Source organism: Saimiri boliviensis, chromosome 5, assembly GCF_048565385.1.
Source record: "Saimiri boliviensis isolate mSaiBol1 chromosome 5, mSaiBol1.pri, whole genome shotgun sequence".
Classification (NCBI taxonomy): Eukaryota; Metazoa; Chordata; class Mammalia; order Primates; family Cebidae; genus Saimiri; species Saimiri boliviensis.
The window spans coordinates 78155092-78182344 of NC_133453.1; the positions used below are offsets into that span (position 1 = coordinate 78155092).

Consider the following 27253-nt stretch of genomic DNA (forward strand, 5'->3'; position numbering starts at 1 on the left):
CCGGGCCTCAACGGAACGCAGAGCGCGGCCCCGCGGCCTCGAGCCCGGCGCCCCCTGGCTTCCGGCCCCGCGACCTCCCGACCGCACGTGCTCCTCCTCCTCGGCGGGAGTGGGCGGCGGGGTCGGAGGGGCGCGGCCGGGGTCGGGCGAGCGATTACCCGAATGCACGGCCCCACTTCCCTCGCCACAGCTGCACCGTGTCTTGTACTTTTGTCCTCTTAGGTCTCAGGTGTGAGGAGGGGAAGGAAACACAAAGGAAATTCAGTCATCGCTTTTCTATGTGGCAGACAAAACTCCACGGAACGCCGTCTAGTGGCAGAATTGTCCAGGGAAGGCAAGTCAGTTTTATCCTACCTCGAATTTTCAATTTTAATTAGAAATTTGAGGCCCCTTTCCATCTGTCAAACTGCAGAGAAGACACAGGACAATGTCTAGGTGGAAGGCAAATTTAGCCCCATAACCTGAGACTGGCACAGACTAAGCAAGAAGGTGGAACCGTTTTCCGCCTCTTGCCTGGATCACCTCTTCTTGGAGACAAAAGTACAAAAGTCGCTTCTCCACGAAGTAAAAGAGCTCTGCGGACTTCACTAAGACGCAGCGCCCCCCAGGTTGGAATTTCGCATTTCTGAATTTGTTCCCTACGTGTGGATCTGGCATGGACGGGACTGGCACAAGATTCCACTACCTAAGGGACAGAGCAGTGCCCTTACTCCCATCCCAGATACCTCCCAGAAGCAGTTTTAAGCTCGGTTGTTAAAAAAATGACCCTTCCGCGACTTTGTTCTACGGGTCTTTTGCCCTGTCCAATCCTCGGAAACCATCCACTCAAGAAATGTAGGCCGTTCTGTGTCTGCGTTTACAGATTGGCCACTCACCTCCAAGGCCTCGTATGTACAACCATAATTTTCTAAATCTGCGGTCAACATCCTATTTTGACATGCATTTAAATTATACCCTACTTTCGGCCAACTTCTCCCGCCTTACTCTGTGAAATTTAAAGAAATTCTTAAGTCCTTATTTAAAGAACCTCCTTTTCCTGCTCGCATTATTTCCAACTTCAGAGAGAATCAGATAAATATGAGAAAAGTGCATATGTTTTCCTGAAAAAAGAAAATGAGCGCAGAAAAGTGAAACTTGGCTCATAGGTAGCTAAATAATTATAAATAAGAAGAAAAAAGAAAAAGTAATTCCTGGAAGTACTATAAAACAAAATTAAGGGAGGATTGGGAGGTGGTTTCCATTAAACAGGCTGCCCATATTGGAGTGGGGATGGACTAGTCTTCCTTAACCCTTAAATGTCATCACCTATAATAATTAAATCATTTTCAAACTGTAAACTGCTTTCAAACACCATAGTTAGCGTTTTTACCAGGTTTATTTTACTTGTTATACACAGACGATACAAACGAGCAAAAAACAAAACGTTTCTCAATGGAATGTGTACTTGTATAAATTATTCAGTTCACAGACAAAACGAAACAAATATAAAAATCACAACATTAGATTTACAGAAGAGCCAAAATATACACACGTTTAGACCCTGAATTCCTATTAGGAAAAATCCCCCCATGGACTGGAATCTAGATTGAATATTGTGTATGATGCATATTTCACATTAATTTTTAAATACAAAAAAAGTATAGGTTTGCTACACAACATTAGAAATCCTACTAATCTATTTCCAGGGGGATTAATGCTCCTTATCAAATATAACAAGACTTAGGGGAAAATCAGTCTTACTTGCATTAATGCTAGTGTTCTCCCAAGGAAGTCAAATTTCAGCTGTTTCTAGGTGGTGGGGAAGTCATTTTCAAAACTAAAATGCAGTAAAATATACAACTCACACAATTCATCTTCACTAGACTACACTATAGTTACCAACAATTCAGTCATCTATATCATTAATAGAGTATTCATTACAAAGATTTACAGCATAGAAAGGTGGAGGGGGTACTGAAAGAATATTCAGAAACAGTTTGTCAGCATATTTGGCACCTGCACAGACCAGTAATGGATTTGGCACTTTGGGGAAAAACAAATAAGGCAAAATAATATTGCTGATGTCGAGCTATTCTATTTAGAAGGAAGGTGGGGGGAAGCATACAACTCCAGTTGACTTTGCTTTGCAGGCATCATGCCACTTAATCGACTTGCCTATGAACAGACACCTATCCTTTAAAGGTGTTTGGGTGGATTCTCCTTAGCTATTTGTGTGCATTAGGGCACATAGTTATTTCATGCAACGAATTGAGAAGTGAGAAACCCATCACTATTGAGTATTTCATGTTTCTAGAGCCTCTTAGAATATTATTATCTAACAAGAAAATTAAAAGAGAGAGAGAAGAGAAAGTATGAGAGAAGAAAGAAAAGCAAAGAAAGGAAAGGAAAAAAAAGGTTAAGCATGAACTGGTTTTGTGCCTCGACGAGAATAAAAACTAGCCATTCGTTACAATAAATTAACACTATGTACAATCATTTCACAGGCTTTGTTCCACTAAAATTATTAACATCCCTACCATCCATCCAACTCCATCCACTCGGGGATAAGAAAGGACGCGCTGGGTGGGTCCAGGTTCTAGAGTCAACATCCTATGGTTAATGGGGAGGCCGAGACTTGGCGGGTCGGAATCGCTGCTGCCTGACAGGACTGCCCAGGTTTCCTAAAGGTGAAGAGTTTCATTACAAGAAAGAGGAGGAGGTGAGAAAAAGACGGGGGGAAGAGGATTGTAGGAGGATAACTCCACATAAGGAGAGTAAGTAGGAAAACCAAAAGGTTTACAGCAAAGTTGAAGGTCGGTGAGCTAATTGCAGAGACGGCTGTGCAAAAAAGGTTAAAATCACGCTCGGAGACCTGCGCTTATTCGCTGCAGACGGCCATCAAGGGTCAAATAAAATGAGGGGGTGCGCAAGGAGTGTGGGGAGGCGGAGCTGGGGAAGAGCTGTGAGGGGCTGGCTGGGGGTCCGGGCCTCCGCGGGGCCGGGGCGGGCAGGGGCGGCCTAGCTGTGCGAGTAGAAGCCGTAGTAGCCGCTAATGTCCTTGGCGCAGTTCTTCTCGCAGTCCCGCTGGGCCAGCACCTCGCTCTTGAGCGGGGACGAGCTCTCGGACACGGGCGTGTCGGCCGGCGAGATCCGCCTCCGCTTGGCCTGCTCGTAAATCCCCGAGTCGCTCGAGTCGATGGACTTGATCGAGGAGGGCGTCTCGATCCAGCTGGAATCGGACAGGTCCTTGGGCTTGGCGTCCTCGGCGGCGCCGGGCGGCAGCGGCGAGCGCTCGGCGGCCAGGCCCTCGGCCTCCTCGCCTAGGTAGGGGTTGGCGCCGGCCATGCGCGCGGCGGCGGCGGCGCTGTTGGGCCAGCAGGGCAGCACGGAGCCCGACTTGGTGCCGCAGTACTGCGGGGGGCTGCGCGCGCCCCAGCCCGACGGGTCGGCGTAGTAGCCGAGGGGGCGGCCGGTGCAGCCTGCAGCCTGCAGAGGCAGCGCCTTCACGCCCGCCGCGGCGTACGAGAGCAGCGTGGCCGCGTTGCCCGCGAAGTCCGTGGCCGTGTCGTAGGCCGAGGCCGCGAAGTCCAGCCGGTTGTTGGCCGGCGTCACAAACCAGCGCTGCGGCGAGGGTGCGCCCGGGTCCTCGGCCTGCTGCGGCGACAGCAGCCCGTTGGTGTGCGGCACGCTGCGGTCCGTACCCGGCCCGGGACCCGCGCCCGCGCCCGGGTGGAAACGGGCCTTGGCATAGTTGCTCACGAACTGGTCCTGCAGGAAAGAGCCGGCCATGGCGTAGCGGGCCCCGGGCACGATCTGTGAGCGCGGCGAGTCGTTGGGCGAGGGGGTCAGACGGTCCATGTCGCAGCCGGTGTAGATCCTGCGGGGTAGAGAGAGAGAGAGCCGAGGGGTGGCGCGGAGGTCCCTTGGGGTGGGGGTGGGGGCAGAAGGGAAGGCCACCTCCACTTTTCGCCCACCCCCACACCCTCCGTCTACAAACTTGCAGTCCAGGATTTCCTGGAGAACACGAGAGGCCACAGACCCGTATCCTTCCCAAAATAAATCATGGAATTATAAAGGAGGAAATCTGTCTATGCAGGGACCTGAGCAAGATACAGAATATCAAGGGAACCGCTTCCCTCTTCTCTTGTTATCTTTCATCAGGTGTTCTGGGGGACTGAGAGAGGGGGACAAGCAAGGGCTTTCATCCCACTTCTCCAACATGTGTACACATTAAGGCAGATTTACCCGAGGACTAAGATGCTCTTTGCCCAGTGGGCCTTTCCTCTGCGTTCAGAGTTTCTAAGTTAAAATACTAAGCAAGGTACTCACTCCTCCACCCTTTTAAGACCTCCTGTGTCCATTTGATTGTTCAGGTGATTTCTGTCCTTTTTCTAGAGTGTTTCAGAAACCCCTAGGAAAAAGCCGCGCACGGAGTAATCATCAAAGACTGGCCCTCACCCGTGTTCTGGAACCCGAGGATTGCTGCTAGAAGCCTCCAAGGTACTTAAATGTCTGTTGTTTCCCCTGTGTGAACCTTTCACTCCCACCTCTACTAATACAGACAAGAATGACTCCTCGGAAACAGTAGTCATCAATCAGAAATACTGTCTTAAAAGAAAAGGTCTTCTTTATACTGACCTTTTTTTCCTAGCTTTTGGTCCCTTGGCGGAAAAAACTTCGGGGCAAACCTGCAGGGCACTTATCAGCCTACTCCATGCAATGGACCACTAATAATAGCTAACCTTTACGGAGCTTGACTATATTGCCAGGCACTATGAGCTAGATAACTTTTATTATCCCACTTTACCGATGAGGAAATTGAGGCAAAAGGAAGTTAAATAACTTGCCCAACCACCGACAGTGATTGTGTTGTTGGGAATTACCTTAGATAAAATAATCAAAGATTAACTTTAGGCCCTGGGCCTAGAAAATCCCATTAGAATTGAGAGGAAACCAAGGGTTGGATGAAGATTGGTAGAAGTGTTTTCTCATACACATGCACACATGCCTCCTTTTTTATTTAGCTCACACATAAATGTTTTAATCTTTAGTCAACAGACTGTTTTGAAGGAGAGCTTCAGTCTTGTCAGACCTTAATCCTTTGGGGAGGAGATTCCCTGGTGAGTGGCCAAGCAAACTCCTAGTACCCCATGAACCCTTATACCTCTCCTTCTTTCTCCAAAATTGAGTCATGCCCAAGTAACCAACTTAAAAGGGGAAAGAGAGAGTGTCACAAGCCACTCAACTCTTCCTTGTCCCCTAAAAATCTCAGGGTTTTTTTTTGTTTTGTTTTGTTTTGTTTTGTTTTTTTGGTAGGGGTAAAGAAGCTTTTATGAAAAAACTTAGTGATTTAAGATCAAATAGGAGTGGCTTTGCCAACAGAAGGCAGCCAGAGGAGGAGGGGTACGTGAGAGTTTTGCTGTGGCTGCTCAGGTCCATTCTGCTTAGTGCACAAAATTTCTCTCCTGAAATTGAATTCCAGTTTCAAGTAAGAGAAGTAGAGGAAGGCAGGAAGGGAACATAACTAGCAAGTGCAAATATATTCTGTTTATCACCACAATATTTTAAAAAGAAAAAAGCAGTCTGCAAAAGGTACAGTTTAGATGCCCATCCAGGTCCCACTCACTTGGGATTACTGAATTGATTTGTGCAAAATAAAATGCTTTTGAACAGATGTTCACAACAGAATTAAAATCTCAAAATCTACAGGACTCTCCTCCAACATCTCTAGTCTCTTGGGCCACATACTTTCCACTGTGCTGGGCACATCATTTTAGATTGTGAGGAATAGAGTAGCCAAGTTTTTATTCTGGGGAATCATATTGATGAGACTTGCTTCCTTTGGAGTACTTTTGAAGAATGTATGTGGTGGTTATAGGCACTAATATCAATGACTCTCTTTTAAATTATTAGAAAGTATCAGGAGGGAAGGTTGGTATCTGCTTGGAGATGGGATAGAGGCGTCACTTGTCTCTTACTCCACACCTTTAATCTATGCTAATCAATGACAGCTTCAACTTTTTAGCTCTGTCTCAGGCGCTCAATGTAAGCTATGAAATTAAGATGTATGTACCCTTTCCTTTTATGGTCAGAGAACATGCGAGAACCCCACAATCCAGATTTAGATTTGTAATGCTATCTGAACTCTTAGACAATATAGACCCTGAGCAAGAATTGCAGAACAAGCCCGGAAAGCATTCACTTTACACCTACTGTTGCCCCCAGAGAACAGCCTTTGATAGAAAAGAGAGATAGGTAAGGGAGGCCTGAAGAAAAGGGCACCAGCATGTTTAATTAAAACACACCTAGATACAAAATAAGGAGGAAATATATTTTCTTTTGAAGCTTGCAAATAATATACAGCAACACCATCTGAATCTTTCCGAAAGCCTAAAATGACCATAACAGCGGTTCTGCTCACAAACTCGCCTGTGATGGGTGCACATTTTTATTCAGTCCATGGTAAACTTGCACAGGAAATGCTATTACACAAAACTTGGAAATGGGTAAATAAAAGTCACATATGCTAAGGAGACTGTTAACAACTGCCAGAGGAGCCACATGTACTTTTAGGCAGAATTGCCCGTTTCAGACATAGACAATCTGAGCTGAGCATCTGCAGCACCACATACAGCACTCGCATCCGGGAACCAGAGCAACCTCCCCAACCAGCCAGCCAGCCCCAGAGGCCCGCCAACAACTTTGTAATACACAGGGGAAAACTAAAATTAGGTGGAGGAAACCTCTGATCAAAAACCACACAAGTACCAAGCCACAGGGTCACCAGAGAAAAGGGGAGCCAACAAAAAAAAAAAAAAAAAAAAAAAAAAAGAAGAAAAGAAAAGGAAAAAAAAAAAGAAAGGGAAAGCCTCTAACAACAATCTTGTCTTCACACATTCCAGCTTTCAAAATCCTTGTACATAACAATCCACCTTTGACCTAAAACCCAATTCCACAACTGTTTGAAAAGGAAGATACAAAATTACTTACGTGTCATAATTATCCCGAAATCCCTTTGCAAAGGGGTTGTGATCTATTTTCAGTTGTGTAATCTGACAAAGAGAAAAAAAATGAATGTTATCTCACCTTTTATACATGACGACTGGCTGTTTGAGAATCTGTCATCTGCCACTTTTACAGGGGCTCAAGGCCCACAATTTTATTAAATAGCAAGGCTTTCCTAACTGAAAAATTTGTGGGATTGGGTGGAAAGGAAAAAAAAGGGAAAATACCATGAAAGTTATGAAGAACATGTTTAAATTAATAATGCCTATAGCTAAAGGACTGCTTTCAATGAGCTCTCCTGTGTTTTCTAAATTGGTTCAAACTCACATTTTTAAAAAATGCCTGTTACACACAATGCACTTATTCAGACCAAAATCTTCAAGAACTTGAATTCATCACCAAATGTTGACTATTTTAAGTATTTTACATTTCAAAACGTTTGTCACTTCTGATTCACAACCTGAGAAACCACAAGTTGTATCTTAAATCAGGTTGGATTTAAAAGCATGTTTTAATTTCTGATATTATCATTTAAGTAAAAACACACACACACACACACACACACACAAAAAAACCCCTATCATTGCTAGTAGTCAGATTAGCCACTAAAATCAGTTTTTGCAAACTTGCAAAATCGGAAGAGGCTCAAGTGCTAGAAAGCTCAATCCATAGCTCTCAGTAATTTGATTTATTGTAGTTTTCACATATATGAATGTGTATGTTCTTTTGATCTCCCAGAACAGTGATGTTTGTTCATTTCAGTCATCAGTTCTGAGATGTAAAAAAAAAGAAAAAAGAAAAGAAAAAAAAAAAAAGATTTTTTTTTTAGATGCCAAAGCTTGCCAAGAATAAAATGCACGGGGAAATCTGCTTGTTTTCTAAAGGAAAAAGAGACTTAAAAAAAAAAAAAAAGAGAGAGAGAGAGATTTTAATCTGTTCTAGTTTGAAGCCCAAATTAAAACTCCCAAAAGAAGAGACTTTAGAAATCCTGGCCACCTCAAAGGTGGCCCGGGTGACCCGCGACGAAAACAAATAGCATTTTCCCACCGGCTTGGTATTTAGGAAAGGTGTCGTGCAGGCCATTAGCCCTAGGCCTTAAAACGCGCGGCAGAGCCAGCTGTTACTGATGCTGGCGCTGCTAGTACCCTAGCCCTGCAAGGCCCGAGGACGTCGGAAGGTGGGAGAGCTGTCTGTGCCGCCCTCTGCTCGCCCAGCCCCTAGGTCTCCTTACATCGGTGTTCTGGTAGGCGGTGACCGCGATGAACTGAGTCTCTGGGAAAGTGAATGTCTGCACGCGGCCAGGCTGGCTGGTGTCCTCCGTACCGTCCTCGTTCACTTCCACCACATGCAGGCGGGGCTGGTACTTGTGTAAGGACTGTAAAACCACCATCTGTCCGGTGGAAAGAAAGGGGAGCGCCGGGTGGCGTGTTAACGCGGTCGCCGTGCGCCCGGCTGCGCGCCCGGGCCGGTGGAGAGGCAGCTTGCAGCCCGCCTTCCAAGCTAACTGACCGCGGGACTCGCCTGGCTGGCGGCTGACTGGCTGGCTGGGGCAGACCGGCCTTCGCACCTCTGGGAGCAAGGATAAGCTAGGGCACTGGAGAAAAGGGGGAACCCGACCGTTCAATCCTCAGGGCCCTCCTCCTAGTCCTCCTGTAAGGAGGAGGAACAAAGATTTCCACAACCTGCAGATTTTGTGGGGTTTCCTTCCCAAAATCAATCATTATTAGTACTTGGAAAGGTCGAGCACTCCAAAACGGGGCCGACGGGGTTGTTGTCAATGAGAACAACTTTATAGATTTAATATAAATTTGGAGGGTGGAAACATAATTTTTTAAGTCTTTTTAATGAAAGCTAAGAAACGTGTACCCAGTTCCACATGCTGCTTTACGCTGACGAACTGGATGGCAGGGAGGAAGGGGTGACAGAGAGAGAACAGGAGCGCTTGAGCCACTGACCTGCCCATTGTTATTTGAAGCTCCTTTGTTGTTCGTAAGTTTTAATTTTCCAAAAGAGATTTCTTGGCGCATCCAGTGAGCCCCAGTGTTGGGGGAATCCGGATGCATATAGACCCGATTTCCTAGAGGAAGAAATACGTTGTTTACAAATGCCCCTGGCACTGCCCAGTCCCAGCTCCTCACCACGTAGGACACACACACACACACACACACACACACACACACACCTTACTCCACTGTGAGGCCCATTAGCTGGGGCTTTTTTAGGCCGTTCTTTCTTCCTATTAACTGGGGGTGATTAAAATAGCTTTTGCATAATCCTCCCCCTTCTCGAAGCTCAGTCTGTCCCCCTGTCCCCCTCGTTTCCTTTTAGAAGTCATTGGCCGATCGTTTTAAAAGTCGCTCGAGCCAGTCCACAAAGGCTTTAATTAATCATTCTCACCTAAATAAGTGTCAGGAAAATGTGTTAATTGGAAGGACTTGCCTTGCACATTGGTGTCCGCTTTGCCGCAAGGAACCCATTTGCCTCCTTGAAACCTCCAGTGATTGGGATCCGCCAAAATCACATCCACAAAAATATTGTAATGAGCCGTGGGATCGAGACCAGAAATGTTAAAACTTAAAAAAGGAAACATGCGCCTATTTAAATTAAGGGGTGGGGGGAGAAAACAAGGAAAAAAGAAACATAAATGTTAAAGATTAAATGCAAGAAGCGGGGCGCCAGATAGCAAAGCAAAACTTGTTCTTGCAGCAAATAGGGGCGAATATTTGCTAGGTTCGAAAAAGGGTGGTGGGAGAAGAAAAGAAGTGCGACCCAAATCAGGGAGAGCGGCGGGTGAGCTGGAGTGGGAAGGCGGCAGGTATCACTGCCCAGGTGGAGAGCGAGGTTGGCGACCTGCATGTCCACCTGTCCGTGCATGCTAGTGTTGATCCGTCCCTCCCATCGCCCAGCCGCTGGCCGGGGCTCTTCCTTTTTCTTGCCTTCCTCTGGCCACTGACTGGCTCTCCAACCACATTCCTAGAACGGGATTCCCCCCCCCCCCCCCCACCAACATGACCGTAGCGGTTATCCCTTCCACTTTCCCCCTTTCCAAAGCCAGCCAACTCTAGGTCGCCTTCCACTCCACCACTCCCGACCCCAAATCGTCGCTGCCGTGGCAGTCACAACCTAGGCGCACTTGTTCCCGGCTGCGCCTGGAGCAGCGGCAGCCAAAAATGTAGTATTACCTTCCCTGTTTGGTGATGATCATCTCCGTTTGGTGCCGGTGAAATTTCAGCCAAAGGGGCCTGTTGCACAGGTACACCTGTGCTTTGCCGGGCACCAGCCCCGGCTGGGTGGAGGAGAATTGGTAGAACGGAGCTCCTTGGTAGGAGTGGCCGTACTGCTGTGGGTAGGGGTAGCCGGCCGTGGGGTATCCCTGCGGTGAGGAGTTGGACAGGAGGCTGTTGTAGGCTCCGTTGGTGATGACCGGGTGGTGGGCCATGTAGCGGCTGGGGCTGCCGATGGAGAAGGCGGGGTGCGCTGGTCCGTGCTGGCCGGGGTACGGGAACATGGCACTGGGAGCAGTGGCCGCAGACTGTGGCTGGCTGGACTGAGAGAGGAGGTAGCGATCTGCAGCAGAGCCATCGAAACTGTGACGAAGCTCAGAGACCCCGTCCAAGACAGGAGAGAGTTTACTTCTCTGGACGTCCCCTGGTGAGTCCTTGGAGTCAGGAAAATTGTCTGTATCTGACTGATTCGTCATCCCCCTGGTAATTTTTTTCAAAGGTGAACTTCTCTCCAGGTTGTCAGTGGTCGAGATAATGGGATGATCGTGCAAGACAAGCTCGGATCCGCCTGAATGTGGGTAGCTGCTGCTCACATTGAGAAATTTCTTGGAGAGCATGATAGAAGGAGAAAGGCAGTGCTCCAGCTGCATAGCTCTAGAACCTGAACACTCGCCCTCCCGTCCCTGGTTTTTGAAGTCCTATTTATCATAAACTAGAAATCCACAGACCCCCTCACTAGACAGAAAGCACTTCAACCAGCAAATGCTTCTCAAAGGTTTGATTTACTTTTTTTTTTTTCCCTGGGAGAAGAGATTGGCCAATTGACACTATGCAGCAATCAGAAAAGGCTCACTTTTGATCTTGCTGCTTGTGCAGCCGATGAAACGGCTCTTGCCATTGGTTAACTGCTGACAGTAATTTAATTAGATAGACATTAATTAGGATAATCACCTGGCTCCTGGTAGCGACGATCATGGCAAATTGAAGGGGATGATTTTATTGTTGGCTTGGGGGGTGGGGAATGTGTGTTGGTTTACGTGAGCACTGTTGTGTCACCTTTAAGCTTTGTGACCACTGCTTTAGGAAGATTCAAAGATGTGCAATTTACTAAACATTTCCTACCTTCCCCCCCTTTCCCCCTTTAGAGCGGAGGGGCGGAGGAGGGAATTCGACGATGCTAGGAGACTTTTCGGATCTGAATGAGCCAAATATTCAGTTGAATGTAACGATTTCAAGTGCAAAGTATACAAAGCGCGAGCCGGTGGCCTCTTCTCGCCCTGTAAAAGTTCCAGAGTCTGTCTTTTCCAGCTAATACAAAAGCACACGACACCTGAGCTGGTGCTTTGTGAGCAGGTCCTACCTGTCCTTGGCGCCCCCACCCCCACCTTTTAAACCGCAAACATAAATAAATAAATCCCTGCTGCTGAGAGCCACAGCGATAAGCAGGAGGGGGGAGTAGAGGGGGCGAAAAGCAGCAACTCACCCACCAATCCACCCACCTCAGGAAGGTTCGGTTTCTTGGTTGAGCACAGAAACAGTGACAATCTATGATCTCCTTTTTAAGTTTTGAAATAATCATAAGCTGTCGGGCTGAAACGCCTTAATGTATTTGCAGTGATGTTTACCGGGTCTTTACTAAATATTTTATCAGCGAACTTGGTTGCAGATTATCTGAAGAGCATCTAACTGGGGGCAGGCGCCATGCATTCTTTTCGTCCCTCTGCATTTCCTTTTCTCTGAGGTACTGGCTTGGCGACAGGTTCAAAAGCCTCGCCAGAAAAATAGAGGGCCGAGTCCCCGTGCAAATGGGCTCGTCAGAGGCGCTGATCTGGGGAGACAGAGTGGAAGTGGTGTCAACACAGTAATCGCTACTGAAGACGTGTGTGTGTGTGTGTGTGTGTGTGTGTGTGTGTGTGTGTGTTTAATGTTTATATAATCTGGACGGGAGAAAAAGCATCCATGCCAGTAATTTTAAAAGGAAAAAGAATCTAAGGAGGAATAGAAAAAAAGAACCAATTTAAAAGGATGTTGGCACAAATAAATAGCACGAGGCCCAAAGAGACCCTGAGGTGTAGGGAGGAGGTCTTCCAGCACTGGCTCTACAGAGGAGCCCAGCCCTCGGCCTGAGCCAGAGGGCCATGAGCGGCAGAGGCTTTTTATCCGCCCAAAGCTGCCTCTCGTAGCCCAGCGCTCGCTGACCTGCCCTCCCGCGGCTTTCCTCCCGGACGCCTATCCGCGCTGGAATTAGCAGGAGGAGCCAGACCTCCGCTCGGCCCCGAGAGCTGGCCGGCCCGAGGGCGGGCTCCGCCCGGGGGACTGAGGGAAGGAAGGCAGGGTGAACTGCGTCTGGTGCAGACCTCAGGGGCACACGCTCTTCCCGTGCTGGGGGCGCAGCCTGGGCACTTCAGCCAGGGGAGCATCTGGCTTGGAGCGAGCGCCTCTGTCCTCCCCAGGTCGGGGCAGCTCCCGGAGAAAGAGCAGCTCTGGGAGACATTGGTGGGTCCTGAAGATGGGCGGAGACCGGTTGACCAAACCCACCGTTTCGCCACTGTGGTGCATTTGCCTTAGTGGGCCGAGCGGTCAGCGCTGAGCCGAGACTGCGCCCCTCGAGGCGGGCTGGGCGCCTCGGCTGCAGAGGGCACCAGCTGCGGCCTCCATCAGGGCGCCGCGGGCAAGGCCCTGCGCGGGCGGCCTGGGCAGGGCAGGTTGATGACCAGATGTCCCAGACTAAAGCCGAGACAATTTTCTGGGATTAAAAAAAGAAAGCGAGACCCATTTTTCCTTTTGAAAGCAAACCTCAGCTCCTGGCCAGGAAGCTTCATAAACAAGCAGTCTTAGCTGTTGACTCGGGGTGCGGGGGAGGGGAGTAGGGAACACCATTTGACGCTTGTTTTCCTTCCTTGACCTTTTACCGCCATTTGCCTTCAGGAGAGGCTTCTGACCTCTTGATTACTTTTGGCTACTTTTGTTTCCTTCTTTCTTCCATCTTCAACTTTTCTGTCCCTGAGTGCCTCTCCCTCCCGGGCTTCGAAAGACAGTACTTTCCTCCGTTCTCAGTGGGACGGAGACTTAAGTGTGTAAAGAGGTGAGACGTCATCTGGGCTCTTTTTGAGGCTTCACCATTCTCAATACCCTAAACTGCTTTAAAAAAAAAAAAAGGAAAAGAAGAATGCTAAAATGAAATGTTAAGGTGTTAAAGGATAGAAAAGGCAAAGAGTGCACCTTTTTCAGAGTTTTAAAGGAATTGAATATGCTTCTGACCCACTTAGGATTATCAATACTAAATACAGTGATTGTTCACATATAGGCTATGCCTTGACTTTATATATGCTAAAGAAAATGAAGGCTTTTCTTAGAATCACCACACGTGCCTGTGAACCATACTTCCAAAAGACCAGGGCTTCTCAAACCTTAAAGTGTGTATGAACCACACCACGTTTCTTGATTGTGATTCAGTAGGCCTGGGGTGGGGCTTGCTTTCTGTATACATAATGAGGCTCCATAAGACCCAAATGCTATTGGTCCAGGCAGATCACACTTTGAATAGTGAGACCAGAGCTTTCAGTGCCCCCAGACTACTCTGAGAGAAATACAGGGACATTTCTGTACTAGAGGCAAATAGTTTTGTTTCCAGAGCTGCTTTACCTCTGCATGGTGGAGGGGTAGATAGGCTCACAAGCATGCCTGCATGTGTGCATGTGTGTGTTCACACACATAGTCTTAAACAGCTTACTGAGTTTCTGATTAAACACATCTTTTCAATGCCTAACTGGGCCTGGGACATCAGGCTGCTTCGAAAATAGCTGTAAAAAAAAGACAAAGGTGTTCAAGACGAAGGTGTTCCCTGAGCCTCGCCTCAGGGCTTCCTGATTTTGATTGACTCCAAATCTACAAAAAGTATTGTAGGTTTTTGCTAGGAAATATTTAGACGAGGTTCTGAAATTGGGAATGTCACCAACATGAACCAAGTGACAGTATGTGGTGTGTGGTTCTAGGAAGTCCAGGAAGATAGGGTGATCAAATAAGGGCAAAAAACAGGCAAGGTTAGCCTCAGGATATTTTCAGAGGACTAAATGGGGGAGAAAAACAAAACAAAACAAAACCTTTTAATCCAAATATTGAGAATAGCTCTTGAAATACTAAGGCCTTTTCTTCTGAGGACACACTGTACCCCCCAAAAATAAAACTGACTAGCATTAATTAACATCTGCGAGATAAGTTACAGAACCTTATTTGTAAAGAGAAAAATCATATTCAAAAGTCTGCATACGTTTGAATGAAGCAAAAGAAAACTTCACTAACTTCCACTTATAATTTTTAAAATGTAATCCCAACGACTTAAATTAAGACATATTACATGTGCTACATAGGATATACTATCCCTGTATCTGAAACAAGAAACCGTAACACAAGCAAGAAATGCTTAGAATACCTCTTGGTCCACAAAAAAAGATACTGTGAAACATACTGGGAATTTAAGCCATTTTTACTTTCAGTTTCTGGTGACTTCAGTAGTCAACCAATAAGAGCCTAGACTTGTTCCAGTAGGACAGTAATTTCATCTATCACAGCACTCATAACACTTCTAGTAGATTAAGTTAAATTCCAAGTCCCCATGTAAAACCTTTTAATGAAGCCTTAGTAATATTCTCACCATATTTTCACAAGCAAGGGTGCAGACTAGACCTTTGTCTCCGTATCTTTTGCTATACTCCTTGGTATAACCAGTATGGTGCTGAGCCATAACAGGGACAGTTACTTTTGTACATCACATTAGAAGTAGGTTGAGAGAGAAAGTCATCTATAAAAACTGCTATTAGCCATCTTTTTTTCTTTATTAGAAAACTGGGTAGTCCTAATTTAGAAAATATGAGACCAAACAATAACAAAATTATTACTTATAAATTCATATTAAACTCACATTATGCCTACTTTTCTCATTTTGCTTTTTAGACGTTATATACTTTCTGTGGTTATTTTAGGTGAAAGTCCAGTAGAGTTTGCAGCAGCAAATTCCCAGTTTCAAACTGCTGGTAGAATGTACTCTTTTAAAACATGATAAAGTATAAATTAAAACTGCTTCCCTTTTTCTTTGTAAATGTACTCCTCTAAAATCCTAAAAGTATACTATGTTTATAAGATACTGAGTATATAATATTAGCTTATGACAAATGCTAATAAAATGTCAACAATTTTTTCTGAGTTACTAATTAGGTAGCCACTCATTAATGTAAATCATTATAATTTGTGAAATTTTATCACACTGATGTTTTTTGTGTTATGAGATCTTAAAATGCAAAGGGAAATACATCTTTGTGTGAGATTTCTAGACCACTATCAAATGTTATTCCATCAATCCCACCCATTGTCAAAAAGACCTCAGGAGGCATAGATTGTAAATGTATTTTATTTTGTAAGCAACAATCAAAATATATTTGTGCTACTGATTTTTTCAAATATTAATGAGATCTTAACAAAATTTGTCCACTTTGATGTATTCATGTATAAGTTTAGAATCTGCAAAGACAAGTTTAGAATCTGCAAAGACCCTGACTAAAGAAACAGAAGTAATTGCACAACTGAGACTGAAGGTGTTACAGTGCTGCAAATGATGCCAGATGTCTTATATTTAACCAAGTACACCTTCAGAGGTCCCTCGATTTTGAGCATTAGGAACAACAGAAGAATATACACCGAAAGCATCACTAATAGCATTTTTTGTTGTTTTATTTAAATACGACGGTATCCAACATAGCTGCTAAACACTGGACAATATTTGAAGTCATAAGTACATCCACATGTTCCTCCAAATGACGTTTGGGGTCCTAAAGAACAAAAGCAAGGAAAGAAAGAAAAAAAAGAACCATATTATTGGTAGATAAATTACTTAAAATTGTTTCAGTAGCTGATGAAACTGGTAAAGAAAGCCAGTCCTAACTTACATATTTTACAAATTTAACTTTACTAGCATATCATTATATTCTTAGAATTTCTAAATCTGTTAAAAAGTTGAGTAGCTAATAAAATAATAGATTATACAGTGAAAGCTTGATTTACACATGCAATGACTCTGTACCCGAGATTTTTATAAGGAATTCTATACAGCTCACAATCATCTCATTTTTTAAAGTTCACTTATATATCTATACCTATCTGACTATATGTGTGTATTCTCTACCATCCATACAGTTTGAATGTCTGAGGGAATGCTTAATTCAAAGTGGACATACCAACAGGTAAGAGTCCGTGTGAATTCTCAGCACTTCTTCTAGGTTTTATAATAGCAAAACTCATAATTCTGTACAATTTTAATATTTCAAGAGTAGTGCTTTAAATGATTCAGAAAATAATCTTGGATCAAAAGTTACTGTTTGTAGCTGAAGAATTTAAATACAATTTGGATCAATTCTAAAATGTTAAGAATGTTTCATGCAGCTATTTTGAAAAAAAATCTATCATAGAAAATTATATAGGTGCAATCCTTTAACTTAAACCTGATCAAATCTATTTTTGAAATAGACTGAGTTAAAAAGGAGGCTTAAAATTGTATTGAAATAAATTTAAATTAAAATGTTTAGTATGTATTTATGTTTAAAGTGGAATTAAGTATTTGGGCAGAATTTGAAAGCTTTGAAGTAAGGGATATATATTATACACAATAGAAAAATTATAATTTAAAGGGTTATATTCTTATGGCTATTGTTAAAATATCCGAGACTCCTAACTTTAAACAATGTTCCATTATTGGAATTAATTCTTGGTGGTGCTTTTCTAACCCTATTTTAATACACTATTTTTTTTAAGCAACCCAGAGATACAGCATGTTACAAATAATTTCAAGTGACTAGACTACAATATATTTTTTATTTCAGAAATAAGTCTTAGGGCATTTTAGGTGAAAAAGACTGAGAAAGACTGGCAGGAGAAAAAAGATATTGGTTTAATTCCATTACAGACAGTTTTGTTTTTGCCATGCAGTAGGCCAAACCAGTGAGGTAATAACTATATTTTTAAAAATGACTCTGATGATTATTAAACTTTGCCAATTACATACTTTTCAGTTTCATTTTTAATTTAGACCTTTCATTTGCTGCTTTAAATCTATATCAAGAAACTATGGCCTCAGAAAGGCATTTATTCAAAAAACAGTTACTGAATTCTATAAAGTATAAAGGCTCCAAGTTGGTGATCTAATATTATGATTAAAATAAATAGTGGAAAAGATAACAAGGGTGATATCACATAAGATGAGAAAATAAAATGAATTACATTTCATTTTGCTTTTGGGGGGTATTTGTTTTTAAACTGTAATACTCAGAATGTAGTGAAATTTGATTTTCTCATTTATGACATATGATAAAGTCAGACCTTTGCCCCTACTGCTCTGTTGGAGTTATTCATTTTATAGTGAATTGGTAACATGCTTCCCTCAGTTATCTACATTACTTCTTGTGGCAGCTGGGTGATTCTTAGAGATTTCCCATCCAAGAATGGTCCTGGCCCAAACCTACATAGCTTGTGAGATGTGATGGGATCAGAGCATATGGTAGGATGGCTGAAAGCAAAGACAGCTTAGTGTCTTGCATCTGAAATATCAAGATTCTGCCAACATCAGCAATATGATAACCATGTTCCATGAAATGGGGAAAAAATGTAATCAACATTCTTTAAAAAACAGTCTAATTAATCTGTAGATTCCTTTAATTGGTTGGTGTCTTCCCCCACCCTCAGATAATAGAGGCTAAAATATATATTTCATTTTAGAAAAGTGAAAGAGCAAATGCTTAAAGCCCTTTCTCTTCACTCAGTATAACCCAATAAAGGCTCTAACCTTTCTCAGGAACATTACCTACAAATTGATGAAATATAAAGTACATGATTAACAAAACTTGTTACATATAAAATAAATCTGCCCTTCTATTATTTATCTGTACGTAAAAATAATACTTGCAAAATTAATTCAGGACACAAGTGTCCTTATTTGTTTCTAATAAATTATTTTCACCAAAGATAGTATCTCATAGGTATTTGTGATTTACTTCTCCATAGATGATGGCAAAGAGAACCTGACATCAAATAAATTAGTGACCTTTACAATTAGTATCACATTTATGTGACAGAAGAAAAAGGCAGAATGGACAGGAAAAAAAAATTATATGGGCCCCAAAATGGTTTTAACTCTATAAGAACATGTTATTATGCAACTGCACAACTTATTAACAGTACACTTCACCTGCTTGCCAACATTCTTTATTGCCAGCTGTTCAGGTGTCATCTTATCTTCTTCTTCTACAGCCTGTGAATGAAACACAAAGGACAGAGTTTAAAATTATAAATTCTCTATTCCCATTGCAGAAAAATCACCAAAGACAATAATGGTCAGAATGTTCATTCACAGAACTTTTATTCAAAGAATTTACTGAACAAATAAAATTATGCTAAACTTCAGAATAAGCTTCAGGGCAATAAAACAATCAGTATCATCGTTTTAAAATAGACAAGAAATACACAGAAGGCACTGAAATATCAAACAGGATAACTAAATAGTAGTGTTGACCATTTGCAAACCGTTACTGAATTCTTCAGGAGATGGCAGACAGCACCTGAGGTGGCACCTGTGGCACTGTGGTACTGATTCTGTTCTGCTGCCCTCTCCTTTTCCTGTTTGCACAGTTCTTTCCCAAATTCCTATTTCTTTGTCTCCTTTTTTTCTTATCAATCCAGCCTGCCCATAGCCTCAGTATCTATTTAACTATCAATGGCACTTAGGATCAAAGAAGCTACTGACTTGATTCACTGAACAAATCACATGGTTTTCTCTCTTAGTAACTTCACATCTTTAAATCTGTAAAACTAATACATGTATTCAGAAAAACATCTGAAACTACTACCCTGAGTGTCTTTAGTAACCATGAAGAAATAGTCAACTGAAGTTTTCAACAACAAAATTATCTGAATTAAAAATCAAATATAATCAAAATTAACCCAAACAATATACAAAAACAACTTTCCACTACTTTCAGAGCTAGCTACAAACTCTTCTATGTATGATCATAACTTTCTGGCAGAGTAATTCTGAAATAATCATAACACTTGGATTAGCTAACTCTACTGCCCTCCTCTCCCAATGATGGCACCAATATAAAACCTCTTTATTGAGAATTTTGCACATAAGAAATCTTAACAGTTTTTGTATATTATGGCCTGGAGACAGGACTCTGTATCAGGTGAACTTTTTAGTCTATGATTTATTCATAGCATCTGATAAATGAAAAAAAAAAAAAAAACAAGAAAATTTAAGGATCATGCCGGGCGCGGTGGCTCAAGCCTGTAATCCCAGCACTTTGGGAGGCCGAGGCAGGTGGATCACGAGGTCGAGAGTTCGAGACCATCCTGGTCGACATGGTGAAACCCCGTCTCTACTAAAAATACAAAAAATCAGCTGGGCATGGTGGCCTGTGCCTGTAATCCCAGCTACTCAGGAGGCTGAGGCAGGAGAATTGCCTGAAGCCAGGAGGCAGAGGTTGCGGTGAGCCGAGATCGTGCCATTGAACTCCAGCCTGGGTAACAAGAGCGAAACTCCGTCTCAAAAAAAAAAAAAAAAAAAGAAAATTTAAGGATCACTAACCTTAAGAAATGCTACCACAGCATTTACCACAAAGAGAGTTATAAAAGGGGGTGAGATGGTGGTGGCAGAAAGCAGGGAACCAAAATCCCAGTGAGGGTTAGATTTGGATACTCTAAACTTAATAATCTCACAGCTGCCAAATTTCTTCATGTGCGAACAATGAACATGTAGGAAATGTAATCATCAGACATTCCCCATAAACTGGGAAGTTTGGCTGCATTTCACACCTTCTTAATAGTTTTGTAAACAGAGAACTTGAAAATGAGCAAAGATGGCAAGTGTCTAATTTTATAAATGGACAAACTATCTAGAGAATTTTCCCCAGTAGAACCTGCCTAGAGAGAAAAGATAGTTAAGTATTATATCTACTGATTATCAGAGGATACTTATTTACAACACATCATTAGGAAATTCATTTATGACTCATAAACCCAGAAGAAAAAGTAAAGTTAATAACATCCAAATCTAGAAATCCCTAGACAGAGAATATGCTTATTTTCAGAGTCAGATGTCATTCTATTATTTTCAGTTATAAAAGAATTTCCTAACTGGGAAATTGCTTCCCCCACTATTCAATGTTTCACATAAATGGAAACACCGATAAAACATATTAAGAGTATGGTTTTCTAAATTACTTTCACAAATTGTGACACTATAGTTTATTGACTTAAAAGCATGTAGATGAATGGAACAATTCACATAAGTTTGGACTCCATACCCATTCAGTGTTATTTGTTCTATGTACATGCCAACAACAGTACTTACTACATGGTTGGAAGGAGGCAAAAATTTTGGAATTTGGCTCAAAATACTAATCCATGTACAAAATAGTTATTAGGGAGTATTGTGGAGTATTGCAAACAACAAAGATGGTAGATACACATGAACAATGAAGGTCAAAAAGCACTTGAAGTACTGATCTTATTTGAAAAAGTTAAATAGGTATAAAAAGCGCTAATACAAATTTTAAAAATCTTTTACATCATTTACCCACTTTACCAATTAGTTTTTCCATTCCCAATAATTAAAAGAGAGAGTTCACAAACTCTTTGAGAAGTGCAGATGGTAAAAAGTACTCCCAGCCATAGATGCCATCTGGGAAATGAGGAGCAGCTGTAGATTTAGGCATATACTAAGGTTGCAAACCCCCATGACAAAAGAGTAAGCATATCTCTTCCATTCTAAGATATTCCAAATCAAATGCCTAAATATTTTCTCTATCTACCCAAGTTACCTGTATCTCATCTACCATCTGGGCAAGACCAGTCTGTCTTCATTCACAGTTTTAATCTGGCTAGTCACCAGGAAAAATGTAAGAAATGGTTGCAGCAGAAACAAATGAAATTCAGGCACAGGCAGTGTCCTCACTAGGGAACTTCTGTGTTTATGGCAACTTCTGTGATTTGGCATCAAATTTTGCTTTTGCATTCGTGCTCTTCGGTTTACTCAACCAACAAAAAAGCACTGAAAATGTTTGTGGCTATTCACACTAGAAACGTTTTTAACAGTTTATCAACAAAGACCCCCAGATGGCTATCCCATCATGCACGGTCTGCACAGTTCTAAGAAATCCTTGGAATTTGGTCTGTTATATGATCATAATCCCCTCCAATATACCCCCTATCTCACCGAGGCTTTTACTAAACCCATTAACCTCATTCTTTTTTCTGCTAATGGTCAAGTTTCTTATATGGAAAATCTGTATCTCAAATTTCATCACTTTATTTACATTTTACAAACATTGATGGGATCTTTGGCACTTCACTAACACTCTTAAGGATCTTCAGGAGGCCAATTCCAGTGGACTTTTGTTGTTGTTTTGTTGGTTTTGTTGTTGTTGTTGTTGTGTTGTTGACTTTCTGAACATACTTGGAGCTACTCCAACATCTGTTTTCTCTTCTATTCCCTTTGCCTTTGCTATTGCCACCCTGTCTCTTATTCCACCTCAAGCTTCTTTCACTATTCCTTGGGTTTCTTTTCCCCACATTAACATGTTAACTTTGTTGATACTATAACATGCCATGATCCCATTTAAATATCTGCTTTTTAATATCACCATTATGGCAATTTTTACATAAAACAGCACAAATTGCTAAAATGGCATATACTAATTTTTCACTATTAAGCAATCAATTAATAGCTGCTAGTGGACTTCAAGACAATGTATTTTACTTCTTTCATGATTTTTAAGATATTGACTATATAAACAACATTACAGGTTACGGGGATTGAGAATAAGTTTAAAGAAATAGCTTTAATAAAACACTTGAGAAAGCAAACTTAACAAATATGAAGGAATTAAAATGTTGAGAAGTTATAAAAAGATTACGTATATGAAGACATTAAAACTAGTTTTTCTACTACCATCACTAACTAAATATCAATACTAGATGTTTTTACAAATATTAATTTGCTGAATCCTTAAAACATCTCAATAAAGAAGTTAATCTAAACTTCATATGTTAATTCTAGCAAAATCTCTAACATAAAAGGAATTTTTCAAACCCTTTTTGCTCTCAAGGAGCTCACATTTGGGATTTACTGGCCCAAAGTCTCACATCATAATGCAGTGTGAAACACACAAAAAAGTAATGTATACAAAGCACGATGGGGACATAAGGGTTAACTGAATGTAACTAACTTTTTCTTGTGGATCACCCGGGGAAAGAGAGAGAGGGTTGGGGGGGAGGCAAAAAAATTAAAAAATAGAAAAGTAGAATGCATTACGGAGGAACACATCATGTGATACTTAGTAGTAACAGGGAAAAGAAAAAACCATGGGAGAATGGCTGAATATGGAAGGAGAGTTCAAAGTTTCAAGCCTACATGACACCTAGAAAAATGAGTGTCAGTTATAACCAAGTTGGTAGAGGGAACTGTCATGAAAAAGTAAAAAGCAGGGTGGATAATACTGTTTACTATTGAACAGCAGCATTTGAAGTAATGAACATGTAAGTGGAAAGGTCTCAAACAGTGGAGATAAGAATGCATTTCAAATGAGAGGAAAGGAAGAGATTTCAAAGTTGTTGGCATTGCTAAACCATGAAAACAGACTTTTAAACACAAGGAATAAAGAGCAGAAAGGCAAGGGCTGAATCTTGGAAATGCTCATAGCAAAGGTACAGCAAAGGCAGCAGAGTGTAGTTGCCAAAAGTCAGGAGAACCATGGGAATGTATGGCCATAGGAAGTAAGAAGAAGAGACTTCAGAAGTTCAAAGGTATGATGTGAAGGCACGAGGAGAAGGAAAATAACTGAAAGAGATGCAAGTGTTAGTACACTAAGAAAATAAATCAGTCATCTCTTTTAATAAGCTGGAAACAGCAAATTGTCATCAGTACCGTACTCTTGTCATGAAACGGTTATGCCTCCAAGAACACTGGAGGCAGGCTGAAGGAAGTGATCAACGACCTAGGAGGGTATATTTTATCCAGTTAGCCATAAGGAAAGGAGAGGAGCAAAGTATGCCATTTTAGAGAACGGTTGAAGATTAGGTAAAAAGGTGCTCTTTAGAGGGCATTGCATTTCTTTACATTTTAGAAGCTTATATGATGTTAATATTAGTAACTAACAGTGCTTATGATTGGCCATTTAATAAAGTTACATTTTTGGTAGAAAATTATAAATATAGCATAATTTCATTCATTCAACAAATTCTTATTATCTACCATTTAACTGGCAGTGTACTAGAATTAAATGAGATGATATCTGAATTCACAGAGCTTATAGACTAGCTGTAAAACCAGGAAATTAAAAAGTAATAATGAGACTGGGCATAGTGGCTCACAACTGTAATAATCTCAGCTACCCAGGAGGCTGAGGGGAGGTGCATAGCTTGAGGCCAGGAGGTTGAGACCATTTTGGGAAACACAGCAAAACTTTTTATCTTAAATTTTAAAAAAAATAGCCAGGTATAGTGCTGAGTGCTTGTAGTCCCAGCTACTCAAGAGGACTGCTTGAACTCAGGAGTTCAAGTTTGTAGTGAGCTATGATGGTGTCATGCAGCCTGCCTGGGCAACAGAGCAAGACCTGGTTTCTTAAAAAACATTTTTTTGTCCGGGCACTGTGGCTAACGCCTATAATCCCAGCACTTTGGGAGGCCGAGGCGGGTGGATCACGAGGTCAAGAGATTGAGACCATCCTGGCCAACATGGTGAAACTCTACCTATACAAAAATACAAAAATTAGCTGGGCATGGTGACACATGCCTGTAGTCCCAGCTACTCAGGAGGTTGAGTTGGGAGAATCGCTTGAACCTGGGAGGGAGAGGTTGCAGTGAGCCGAGATTGTGCCACTGCACTCCAGCCTGGTGGCAGAGTGAGACTCCACTGCCAAAAAAAAAAAAAAAAAAAAAATGTGACTCATATGATAGAAGATCAAAGTTCTACTGGTATATAAGGAAGGAGTAAATAGCATTCATTTGGTTGTATGGTGAGGGTCTCAAAAGTGAGAAAGAGTTAAGCTGAGAACTGAATGAAAAAGAGTTGGGCTGGGGATATAGTGGTAAGGAATGCTTCAGGCCAGGAAGCAAGAAAAAACATTATAATTTAGAAGAACTACAAATTACGCAGTATTTCAACAACATAACAGTGTTAAGAGATAAAGCTACAGAGGCAAGCAGGAGCCAAATGGGATTTGGACCTCATTCCAAGGCAATGAGAAGTTAGTCATCAAAGGCTTTTTAAAAGCAAGGTAGTACCATGAACCAATTTGCATTTTTACAAATGAGGTAAATTTCACATAACATAAAATTAACCATTTTAAAGTGTACAATTCAGTCACATTTAGTGCCCCAATCACCTGTATTCTAAAAATGTTTCATCACTCCAAAGGAAAACCTAGTACCCATTAAGCTGCTACTTCCCTATTCCCACCTTGCCCAAGTCCCTGGCAACCACACATCTGTTGTCTCTATGGATTTACCTAGTCTAGTTTTTTGTTACATGAATTTACATATTCCATTTATATATATATTTTTATTTATAGACTTAATTTATATATTGAATGATATAATATGTGGCCTTTTGCATCTGTGTTCCTTCACTTACCATGTTTTAGAGGTCCATCCATGTAGTAGCATGTTTATCAGCACTCCATCTCTTTTTATGACTAATAGCATGTTGTATGTATGTAACAGAATTTGTTTATCCACTCATCTACTGATAGACATTTGGGTTGTTTCCACCTTTTACTAATGTGATAGTGCTACTATGAACATTCATATACACATTTTTGTCTGAATACCCATTTTCAGTTCTTTTGGGTAAATACTTATGAGCAGAATTGCTGGGTCATATGGTAATTGTATGTTTAACTTTCTAAGGAATCACCAAACTGTTTACAGTGGCGGCACCATTTTATATCTCCACTAGTAATTTCTTCATACCATTGGCAACATTTGTTATTTTTCATTATTTTGATTATAGCCATTGTGATTTTGATTTGCATTTTCCTAATGACTAATAATATTGATTGAAGATATTTTTTATGTATTTGGAACCATTTGCATATCTTCTCTGGGAAATTTCTATCTGAGTCCTTGCCTAATTTTGAACCAGACTGTCTTTTTGTTGCTGCATTGCAAGAGTTCTTTATAGTTTCTATTTTTTTCCAATTTTTAATTCTTTTATACTTTCTTTATATGTTTGTTTTGTTTTGTTTAAGAGATGGAGCCTTAGGCCGGGCGCGGTGGCTCAAGCCTGTAATCCCAGCACTTTGGGAGGCCGAGGCGGGTGGATCACAAGGTCGAGAGATCGAGACCAACCTGGTCAACATGGTGAAACCCCGTCTCTACTAAAAATACAAAAAATTAGCTGGGCATGGTGGCGCGTGCCTATAATCCCAGCTACTGAGGAAGCTGAGGCAGGAGAATTGCCTGAACCCAGGAGGCGGAGGTTGCGGTGAGCCGAGATCGCGCCATTGCACTCCAGCCTGGGTAACAAGAGCGAAACTCCATCTCAAAAAAAAAAAAAAAAAAAAAAAAAGAGATGGAGCCTTGCTCTGTTGCCCAGGCTGAAGTACAGTGGTATGATCATGGTTCTTTGCATCCTCAAACTCCTGGGCTTAAGCAATCCTCCCACCTTAGCATCCTGAGTAGCTGAGACCACACACCCAGCTAATTTTGTGTGTGCATGCATATGTGTGTTTGTGTGTGTGTGTGTGTGTGTGTGTGTGTGTGTGTGTATGTGTATAGAGAGACAGGGTCTCCCTGTGTTGCCCAGTTCTTGAACTCCTGGGCCCAAGTGATGATCCTCTCCTGCCCTGGCATCCCAGAGTGCTAAGCTTACAAGCATGTGCCACCATACCTGGCTTTCTATTTTCTAGATGTTAGATCTTTATCAGATAACTGATTTGCAAAAACGTTCTCCGACTCTATAAGTTGTCTTTTCTCTTTTTTAAACAGTTTTATTGGATGCATGACCCATATGCATTTTAGAAAGATCATTATACAGGATGGAAAATTGACTTGAATGAAAAAGACTGGAGATGCAAGAAAACCAGTTAGGAGGTAAGGCAATGGAATTGGCAATGCAAAGAAACAGATTAACTCTATAATTTAGTCAGAATGGTTTAATGATTGAGTAGTTGTGAGAAAAAGAAAGAGGAGTCAAGAATAGTATTAATAACATCAAAAGTGGTTGTGGCTATCATTTTATTAAATGCCTATCATGTACCAGATGCTTCACATGTATTGCAATCTTTAACCTCATTTTAGAGATAAGGAAACAATGCAGAGAGGCTGATTTGCCACTAGCCATACCATACTGCAATAAGCAATGAAACTGGGGCTTAAACACAGTCCTATGTATCTCCAAAGACTTCAAAGAAACATTCATGGCAATTGAGGAAATCATTACTTTTCACTGATATATCCTGAATAATAATAATAATCTCACATGCATGATTTATCAAATGGGGCTAAACGACATAGATGCTTCATAAAAATTTCACAGAGAACTCAATTTCAAAATGTAATTACATGAAATGGAGATGAAAAATAAAGATCATATATTTATGTGCACACATGCTTGTGTGTGTATGTGTGTGTATAAGAGAAACTGTGGTTCAGCTTGTTGGAAAAAATTTCTATTGTAGAATCTGCTAGTCACCTTAATACCCATCTTCCCCTTCTTCTATAACATAACTCTGATTTTACTAAAGGTATCAATGATCCCAGCTAAAAGACTATATATTACATAACTTTCTTGCAGCTAGTTGTGTCCATTTAACTACATTCTGCCAAATGAGATATACAGTTGACGCTTGAACAAATTGGGGTGAGGGTTATGGGTGCTAACCCCTGTCACAGTTGAAAATCTGTGTCACTTTGACTCTCCTCAAACTTAACTATTACTAGCCTACTGTTGACTGAAAGCCTTACTGATAATATAAACAGTTAACACATATTCGGTATGTTAT

General features: G+C 41.7%; 2 protein-coding genes across 2 annotated transcripts in view; both read right to left on the reverse strand.

Moving 5' to 3' along the window:
- Window positions 1–1356: 1356 nt before the first annotated feature.
- TBR1 (T-box brain transcription factor 1) lies at window positions 1357–11175 on the reverse strand. Its single transcript, XM_003921936.4, has 6 exons — window positions 10167–11175; window positions 9424–9578; window positions 8940–9061; window positions 8216–8374; window positions 6970–7031; window positions 1357–3856 (listed from the first exon to the last, which is right to left on the reverse strand). Exons 1-6 carry the CDS (start codon window positions 10856–10858, stop codon window positions 2998–3000), a joined length of 2049 nt encoding a protein of 682 aa, XP_003921985.1. The 5' UTR covers window positions 10859–11175; the 3' UTR covers window positions 1357–2997.
- Window positions 11176–15597: 4422 nt separating this feature from the next.
- PSMD14 (proteasome 26S subunit, non-ATPase 14) overlaps window positions 15598–27253 on the reverse strand; it is a 110722-nt gene continuing 99066 nt past the window's right edge. The window contains exons 11-12 of the mRNA XM_003921937.3: window positions 18442–18504; window positions 15598–16033 (exon numbers count right to left, since the gene is read on the reverse strand). Of these exons, the coding sequence (XP_003921986.1) occupies window positions 15935–16033; window positions 18442–18504 (162 nt within the window). The 3' untranslated portion in view covers window positions 15598–15934. The remainder of the gene's footprint in view (window positions 16034–18441; window positions 18505–27253) is intronic.